The sequence below is a fragment of the Pinus tabuliformis genome, chromosome 1_2, assembly GCF_031772625.1.
Source record: "Pinus tabuliformis cultivar Carrire ecotype Pingquan chromosome 1_2, CPIR1, whole genome shotgun sequence".
Lineage (NCBI taxonomy): Eukaryota > Viridiplantae > Streptophyta > Pinopsida > Pinales > Pinaceae > Pinus > Pinus tabuliformis.
This window is the reverse complement of record NC_142298.1, coordinates 599,067,314-599,077,252: the sequence shown is the minus strand read 5'-3', so window position 1 is coordinate 599,077,252 and position 9,939 is coordinate 599,067,314. Positions and strand designations below refer to the sequence as shown.

General features: G+C 44.4%; 1 protein-coding gene across 1 annotated transcript; it reads right to left on the bottom strand.

Annotated features, from left to right (window-relative positions):
• Positions 1-7,116: 7,116 nt before the first annotated feature.
• LOC149207065 (uncharacterized) lies at positions 7,117-8,517 on the bottom strand. The gene has a single exon (XM_089397913.1). The coding sequence runs from the start codon at positions 8,515-8,517 to the stop codon at positions 7,117-7,119; it is 1,401 nt and encodes a 466-aa protein (XP_089254039.1).
• Between the last annotated feature and the right edge of the window lie 1,422 nt (positions 8,518-9,939).

The following is a 9,939-nucleotide window of genomic DNA, read 5'->3' as shown; positions in this document are numbered from 1 at the left end:
AGGAATCCCCAGTGGAGTCGCCAATTATGTTAACACCCAGGTTGTTCCCTTTGACTCCCAAGGGAATACGGCCGGGGTAACCACTAACCAATCTTTGGATTACAGCTTCTAGCCAAACTGTAATCAGAGAGGGCTCTCTCTTTATGGTTTGTCTCTGTTTTGAGAAGAATTTTAGGCTAGCTATGATGCTCAAGGTTTGTTTTTGGACTTGGTTGGGTGATGGTTTCAATCAAGATATATATGTGTTCACTAATATGTTCTAGGCCATTGGGCATGGAGTCAGTGGTCCTTTAGTAGTTTGGTGTGCTGTGTTGATACAGTAGTGATGCTGCAGAGCTGGATAAGTGTCTGAGAAGCAATGCTTTGAAATTGTGATTAAGTGTGATGTGTCCAGTTCATGAAAGGCAGTTAAGAATCTTCCAATAAACTGATATGCAAAAGAAGTGAGAATATTATTTAGAAGCAGTGAAGAATTTCTAGACAACATTCACATTATAGAATTAATGAAAAACATGAGCATTTAAGAATTCATGTCCATAGTTAATTCTGAAGAAAACATTTACAGCAATAAAAGATTGAGCACAGGGTGTAACCAAACATATCCTGCACTATCCCTTTTCTCTATTGCTAGATTAGTGAAACATGAGCATGATTTAGTAACATAAGAAGACAAAACAGAGATTAAGGAAAACTTATTATTTCATCAGACAACACAAGAATTCTTCAACAGCACGTATGTCATCAGCAAGACATCAAAGTTCCAGGAAATGACTAAGCTGGTCCAGCCCTTTGTATTAGATAATCTGAAAGTGTACAATAGATTTGCCTCAGAGTGAAAATCACCAACCCCTTATGCGTTGCTAAGGGGGGTTTATATACAAAATTTACATAAGAAAAATATCAAAGAAATGAGTTAATGGCTCATTGATGTTATGCCAACTCCTGGAGCCTCGTAGCTGAGAAAGTTAATGCTGTAATAACTTCTTCAGTGCTTTAGCTGTCCAAAATAGTCAGAAACTGTTGACTTGGTGGCCATTGGAGTCGGTTGAGGGTACGCTGTCCAAAATTTGCATATCTTCTTATCCTTTGGGCTAGCTGTCGTTCTCCATGTGCTTAGTCACCTTTCAGCTGCCTTAAATGCTAACTTTATTCTGCTGTTTGTCTTCTAGTGAGTTGGAGCTGGCAGTGACCGAGCAATTGAGGCTACCGTGGCAAAATTTGAAGCATTGCCTGCCACCAATCTTCCTTAGGCATTTGATGTCTTCAAATCTTTATCAAAGTTTCGTCGGCCTCTGTATATCTGTAAAAGTTTGGAGGAATTTCAAAAAGGTGATTTACCTCATTTTCAATAAAAAACAGGCCTTCAAGTTTATCGTATAGGCTCTGTCCTGTTGGAGGCCCAGTTTCCTCAGATGTACTGCCAGATGCAGTAATTTGATTTTCAATATAAGTTGCCATCCTGTTGGTAAATTGATCTCGGGAGATCAGTCTTCCTGCACCGCTTAGCAGGCTAGGTAGTCCCTTTGCTTGCAGTACTGCCATTTTAACTTTATACTCCTCCACATCAGCCTGTATTTCGTAGCACTTCCTCTCCACAGTTTGTACATAATTTCTGAGAGTTAGCACCTTTTTAGCTGTGAGGACAGCCTCTGTTCTGTTAACAATGCCGATGGCTGCCAGTTCCTCCTTTTCTTGCCTGTTCAAAAAATCTATCATTTTGTTTGCCTGTTCAGGTTTGTCTCCCAGTATTGCCTTGACCCTCTGAATTTATGTCTGTGCTTGGCCAATTAAATCCATCTGCTCATTTATAGTTTTGATTGACCTCCATTGTTGAGTGATGGATTGGCCAATTTTGTCCCATAGAATTCTTTTTATCTCAGTCATGGCATTCTCCAGATTTAGCTCTTTCTCTAAGGCCTTTGTCTTTTCTTTTAGGGCCTTTATTTCTCTGCCTTGCTCTGCTACAGTCACTTTTGATTTATCATACTTGGCATCCAGTTCTGCCAATTTTTCCTTGGCCTTTTTTATCTCATTTGCCTGGAGCTCCATTTCTTTGATGGCCTTAGTCAATTCTTCTACGCTTGTGCTGGAATCTGGAGCTGTTGTTGTTGCTGCTGCTTTTGTTGTGGGGGCCAATGCTACCTCTGTAGTTGTTGCTGTTGTTGAAGTAGTTGGAGGAGCTTGGGATGTAGATTCTCCCTGCTTATCTTGTAATGCTCCTTCAAGCTCTTTCTCCAAATCGAGGACCTTTTGGTTTAGCTGCATTATGAGGTCCAGTTGCTCATCGACCTGCTTTTCCTTTTGTAGCTCTGCTGTTTGAGGGTGCTCTGTGGGCAGCAGCTTCAACCTCTTCTTTAATGCATTGAGGTCATCTTCTTTTTTCTTCATAAGGGCCTTTACACCCTTTGGATCGCTAGGATCAAGTCCTAGGTCGATAATGATGTCCTCAAGTGATTTTGTTCTATTATCTTTGGCTAGGGAGGACATTCTCTCAAAATCCAAATGAGTGTTGGTATTCTTCAGTGACTCTTTTAGTTCATGGGCCATGGTTGCCCTGTCCACCAAGGTTGCATAAAACATCTCTCCAGTCTGTTTGTGGAGTTCAATTTGGTCCATGGGATGGATGTCTTTGGCTAGGACCTCCACCCTTGTCTTCACATAATCTGCCCCTGATTTTGGATGGGGCACTGTAGGTTTGAAATGGCTGAGGATGATTTTCTCCTCTTGAATGTCATATACAGACATTAGCCTTTCTTTTTGGGCTGGTGTTGCATTAAGGAATTGTTTATAAACTTCCACCCTCAGCAAGTCATTCTGTGCCTTAATTTGCTTGAAAGAAGCCTTAGTGCTTTTGGGCTTCTTGCTCTGCTGAGAGGAGGAGGACACCTCCAAACCAAGTTGTAATCCTTGATCCTGCTGAAAGGAGCTTGTACCTGTATGCTGGCTGCCCTCCCTGTCTTTCCTTGAACTGTCAAGGATTTCTTCAGTGATGTCTTCTACCTCTGGGGAGTCAGCTCTTTGCCTTTTGGTCTGGGGTTGTTGGGAGGATCCACTAGCAGGAGTGGACTCTTCTCTGTCTCTTTTTGTACCCCTCTCCTCCTGTGCTGGGGTCTGCATAATTGGAGCTATTTGTGGCTCAGTTTGTGGAGGGGGAGTCTGCTCTTGTTGCTGCCCTTGTTGCTGCTCTGGTTGCTGCCCTTGTTGCTGCTCACTTGAAGGGGCAGGTTTTTCTTTCACGGTTTCTTTTTCAGCACCCATTATCCCTTTCCCTTTGTCTGTTCCTGGTGCTGCTGTAGACGGTGCCTGTGTGGCTGGTGCAGTTCTTGAGGCCGAGGTCCCTTCTCCTGCTGAGTGCGGCCGTTTGAAGGGTACCTACTGCACAGAATCTAGGTCAAGAGTCTTTTCCAATTCTCTGACATTCTTTTGCATTATTTCTTCTTCAGATAATTTTTCAACTAAAGTATCCTGCTGCCATTCTTGCTGGTTGGCATATTTTTCAATATGTGGATATTTGCAATGCTTATAACCTAGTAGCCTGTACTTGACTCTTCTAGCAGTAATGAAGCCTTCAGGGTCGTAAGGGACCCACCGGAAGCTGTGTGATAGCTTGTATTTGTCTTTGAGGATTAGGTCAACATCTTTCCATCCTTCTTTTTTATTCATGATGAAGGGGCCCACCTGGTGCTTGAACTTGAGATGGGCTTTCTTTTTGGAGCTGTGAAAGTGAGTGAGGTCAGAGTGAATTAACTGCCTATAATACTCCAAGGCAAATATCCTCATAGGCACATATTTTGGGAGCCTGTATGGACAGAGCTCACAGCCATAGACTCTGATGACTGTATGATCCTCATATAGGTACCAATCACCTATTTTGTAATTCTTGGAGAGCTGCAAGACTTTCTGTATTTCAGTTGATATTCTGGGAGGAGGGGACCTCATCAATAAGCAAGAGACATGGTATACAAATTGGTCAATAAATTCACAATAAGAATAGGGTGAATTTTGGACTTTGTGATAGACAGATGTCCAGAAGATAATAGATCTTCTTTCCCCTTTATAATCCAGCTTTTTGATATAGCATGGAAAAACCTCCGACTGATAGTACATAAAAAGGTGATAGATATAGGATGAATACTTGAAGACACCATGTCTGTCTACTTTGCCCAACTGATCATGAATCTTGTTAGCTATGAACTTGGCAAAGTTATATTTGCGGGCAGGGGGTTGGCCTGGGCTGTAAACAGCTAGCAATACCAGCATTGTTTCATCCACATGCTCATTGTTTCTGTATCCCAACACATAAGCAATCATGTCTAGCAACAGTCTGCCTACCTCAGTAAAATAGACATCCAAGTAGGGATGTGGCCCTATGGGCTGGCATTCAGGTCTCATAAATGTCCTGGTGACCTTCTGAATATCCTCACTGGTCATCTTGGCACCAGTGTCCAGCAGATAATTCATGGAAAATGGGAACAGCAGCTCAGTCTGATCAAAGTGGAGCATCTTATTGATGGATTCAGGATTAATGTGAAAGAGGATGCTCCCAGATGGAGACTTAATAGCTCTGTGCTGTACATCATAGTTTTCAGCACATAGGCGAATAATCTCAGGAAAGACATTGACAGAGGGGAGACAGTAGTATGGCAGATTTGACTCCCATATCCCATATGTATCATGACCATTCAGGTAGTCATCTCTTAATTGCCTGAAGGTCTGCAAAAAGTCCCTGTTGCCCACAAAGTCTTCAATGAGGTAGTCCCTGTCAGCAAGAGGCAAGGACTCCAGGTCTTTGTTTGGTGCATTTAAAGGAGCAACACTGAGGGCTGAGGGTGCAGGAGCAGCCATTGTGTAATCTGATTTTGAACAAGGTGAGTGCAATGGTTTGCAAGGTTGTTCAGAGCTTGAGTGACAGGCTCACTGTAGACAATGCTTGAAATCTTCTTCACAGTGGAAAAGGCAGGCTTGGCAGACTTGTTTCTGCTGTTTTTGGTAAATTCACAGGGATTGTGAATTGATGGGGATGATTGCAGAGGGTGAGCTAGCTTCAATTTGGTGACATGCAGCCTTGGGCCTCCACCCGGCAAAAGGGAACAATGTCGGGCAAGTTCAAGGCCGAATTTGTAAATTTCAACCGTGAATTATCGTTCTAATACCGAATTCTCGGGGCAAAGGGTAATGCAGGTGGATTTAATGGCAAATTAAGTAGCAGACAGTGTGCAATTTAGGATTTGACCAATGCTTATGGGAGAATTTGCATAAAAATGGCATGCATAGGGGCGAAACAAAGAACTTGCGGTGAATACCTGGAAAAACGCACAGAACGCCTTCGGGCCGAAAAGGAGGAGCTCGCTGCAGCTGAATTGCCAATTTATATCGGCCGCAACTTCGAATTTGAAGGCTGGGAGGCAATTTCGCGGTGAACAGGTTGACAACGGCTGCGTCTTCTTCGCGCGAAAATGACAACAAACGGCTAGTTCTGGCGTTTTTAACGGCAAATTTGGACAAAAGGGTCACTGGCGCTTTTTCCGCCAATGACGTCAGGCGGGCCCGAGTACGGAGAGTGACGTGGACGCTGAGGTGTAGGCCAGCATGGCTGGACACGGTGGCGGGGCTACGTGGAGAGCAACGGGGCGCGGGGGCAGGCGGAGTGACATGACATCATGGTGACTTGGGCGCCGACGTGTGGGAGGGGTGGTATCGGGGAGGCGGTAAGCGGTCTCCCCGCACCACCTTTGGTGATAGGTGGTATCGGGGAGCGGGGCTCCGAACAACCCCAGCGCATGCCACGCATCCCGGGTACGGCCCCCAATACCGCCCTTCCCCGGACGTTAAAGGGAGGCAGGTCGGGATCTGAGATTGACCGCCCACCGTTGGATCGGGGGCGGCGGACGATCAACGGCTGGCGGGTACTGCCGTCTGTCGCGCAGCTTTGGGTTGGGCCCCGCCCGACCATTTAAATATTCGATTTAATATTTGGGCGCGGGACTTTGGGTTTTTGGGTTTTTTGTGGGTTTTTTCGGGTTTTTGGGTTAATCTGTGGGGGAAAAGAGGTTAAAAGGGTTTAAGCAGAGGGAAAGGGGTTTTTTGATGAAACTTTTGAAAAGAGGGGAGGTGAGGGCTTAGGGTGAGGTTATTACTCTAACTAGAGGTTAGAGCAATCCCATGACAGGGTTGACCATAGTCCCTGGTGGACTAATGTCTCCCTTAGAAAAACTTATTTAGCTATAGTGCTAAAAGGGAGGATATTTATACATTGCTTGGGATTTATACACCATGGTGTTATAATAGTATGGGGAAAAGGAAACATAAGGGATTTAGTATAGATATAGTCGGCAGTTAGTACTGAGGGGAATGAGAATGGGAAATGGTGCTTACTAAGCTTTTTGGAACTCAAACTTAGTTAGGAAGTAGATCAAAATGAAAAGAATTTTTAGACAAGAAATGTGGCTTCTTTTCAAAGAAAGAAATCATTTATGACATCAAATTTGTATAAATGAAGAGCACAAGGAGGACTGGTCAGGCAGATCCTCTAGTCCTCATGGGAGGTTAGTAAGAAACTTTGAAGGGAAATGAGGGAAGTTAGTGATGATTTTAGCACTTTGCTACTTAGGCCACTGCTCTTGCCTTTTCTGCTGATGGCCCCCTTGATTTACTCCAAGTGATGCACTTGGATTTAGCTTTCTGCAACATTCCACTGCCTACCCTGCCTATTTCCTAGCAACTTTTGTTACTTCAAGGAGGGTGCACTTGGACTTGCAAACCCCTAGGTGCCTTTTCTTTTGCTTTGGCTTTTCTTTTGATTTTATATCTAAGGCTATCCTTATTGCTTCCAAGGCCCTAGATTAGACAGTTGGGAACCTTCTTTCTCTACCTAACTACTTTGTCTGCCAAAATTGAACTGTTTGGACAGACTTCTTTCCCTAATCTGTAACAAAAAATTGAAACATGGCCTGACCCAGCTTAAGCTGTTGGATCACCCATTGGGAGATAGGGCAGCATCAACCAAATGCAAATGTGTGTCTTCCATCAGAATATGAGATCTTTGCATCCCCAAAGTAGATCATATTGGCACTTCCCATGACAATCATGAAAAATGAAACCTATTGGTATAGGTAGCTAACACCAGCCATCTGGCCCAGGAAATTTGTCCTTTTTAAACTTCTTGATGGCTTTCAGAAGTTCATCTTCTGAAAATGGCTTGAAAAACTCCGAATTCGCGTCTTCATCAAACATGACCGGCACTTGTTCAACCACCCAAAAGACATCAGATATGTCACTCGTCCGCCACTGATATTGTCTTTGAAAAAAACTTGCAGCTTCCATCGATATGTCCTGCTGAGAAAAGAAATAGCCCCCATTTCCATCTTCGATCCTCCACATGGCTTTTTTGCATCTGCTAGAATTTGCGAAATGATGGAAGAATTTTGTATTTCGGTCGCCTTCTTTAAGCCAGAGAGCGCAACTTTTGAGTCGCCAGGTTGACTCTTCCTTTTGCAGAATCTCCTGTTTCCTTTTTTCCAAAGATCGAAACTTGATTTTTTGTTCAAATGACAGGCTGTCGAAATTAATAGATTGAGAGAAGATACTTAATTCCTTTTTAATGTCCAGCAGATCCTGTTTGTCCTTTTTCTTTTGTCTGATGGACCAGTCCTTTGCCACCTCCCTCAATGCTTGGATCTTTTCACGAAAAGAGGAAAGAAAAATCGTCTGAGACTGATTTAATTCCTGCCATTTTTTTGTAATGGACTCATTGAAAGATTTGTCAGTGAGATAGATCCTGTTGAACTTGAACGAATAGCCCAGCGTATAATGAGAATCCTGCCATTCAAGAAATATGGGACGATGATCAGATGTGTGTTCCATGCCCGTTCTGGCTATTGGCATATCCCAATCCGCAATGACTCTAGCGTTTATAATGAAGCGATCAAGTCGCTTAGAAATAAAGGCTGATCCAGATCTGATGTTGTCCCAGGTAGGAGACAGTTTTCGGGGGACAACATCAACCAGATTCCTGTGCAAGAATTCTGAGCAGAGCCTGTCAGCTATGGGATCGTTCTTTCTGCAATTGCCCCAGCATTCGTTTGAATTTAGAGTGGCATTGAGGTCCCCTGCTATCAGCAACGATTGGATATCTAGAATATCGGAGGCAAACAACGCATCCCAGAAAGAGGATTGATTTCTGGATGGCGCGTAAATGTTCAAGATGTTAAGGAGCTTTGAGTGTCCTCTGATATGAGCTGTGATTAATATTCCTGCACAGCACTTGAAAGCTTTAGCTTCGACCCAAGACGGATCCCACATCACAGCCAGACCACCCGACAAACCTTTAGCATCGGATGCCACCATGTGCCAGGACGGAAACATCCTGCGAAAAAAAGCGAGGGATACTTTGCTAGAATGCATTGTTTCCTGAATGAAAATGATATGAGAATGAGCTGCTGCAAAAATCTCCTTCAGCGCCAAAAATTTGGGGAGGGCGCCCAATCCCCTGATGTTTAGTGAGTTCAGGAACGTCATTTAGAAGATTGTCCAGCGATACTTGCTCTAAGCGGCTGGGGGTCAGGAGAGACTGTGACTGGAACCTCGACAAGGGATAGATTAGTAATGACATAGTCGGAAGCAATGGTTCGACCTCTGAAGTGACGGCTCCCACCTTTGTGCTTTTTCCGGACAGTAATGTTTTTTGCAGAATTGGGACTGATGGATGGAAAAGAAGGCTTGTGGATGGTTAAAGGTTCCAGAACGGGAGGGTTCTTCTGTAGAAGGATGTCGATATCACTGTCATATTTATTGGCCTGAGAATCAGAGTGGGATAAATTAGTCGGTGGGGAGGGTATTGGCTGCTTTCCTTTGGATATGACTGCAGAGGGTGACTCCGGAGAGAGCGTCGACGAGCTAAGAACAATCGGATGAGAGCCCACCACAAATTCGCCCTTGTTCATGGGAGAAGGAGACGGCACCGGGCTATCCACTGGGGGCTCGGGGATGTAAGGGCAACGAAGGTCCGGCAAGGGCGAGTTCGGCCGCTCCTGTGAATAGAGCTGTGGAGATGAAGAAACTTTTTCCTTTGGAGGAGCATGGATAGCTGTATCTTCAGATATAGAGTCTGCACCAATTATTCTGCCTCTATATGGAGGACGACGCTTAGACTTACGGTTAAGCCTATGGCTGTAGTTTTTGATAAGGTGACCAGTTCGGTGGCATTGAGAACAGCGAAAGGGTATGCCCCAGAAATCGAGTCTTTGACAGATTGAAGACCCTTCCCATGTTATCGCTAAATGATCCGGGTAGCCACCTTTGAAAGGCTTCTCAATCAATATCCAGGCAATCCTCTTGTCTTTTTCCCCTCTGACCCAAGGATCGACGTAAATGAATTTGCCAACAGCATTGCCGATCTCCATGAGGGTTTCCACAGACCATAGCTCTAGTGGCAGATTAGGGAGCTTGACCGAAATCATGGAGTTCGATGGTGTGTTCTTAAGAGGGTCGAAGCCCACGAACCAACAGGACAGTGACAAAAAACTCCTGCCAAATACCCAAGGCTTATTAAGAATTATTTCAAGATCCTCAGGGTTTAGAAAATGGAATGAAAACCAGTCTTTCATAAGCCTCAAAATGACTGGAGAGTATCCAATCAATGAAGTCCACCTCGATGACAGCCAAGATCTCATTTCATCCTCTGACATTTCTGGAAAATGCCATTTACCGACGAGAGCTAGCTTTTGTAGGCTGTCGATGCGGTCCACCAAAGTATTACTGGAGACAGAGACCACCTTTGGAGGGGGGATAGTTTTAACCGGATGCCAGGTTTTTCTAGGTCGCTCAACCTTGTCCCGATCACTGCTAAATTTGGAGGGGTCCATATCTTTATTATTCAAATCAGGGAAAGAGAAAGCCTGTGAGGAAGACGGAAGCATCTCTTCCACCGTGGCATGCCAG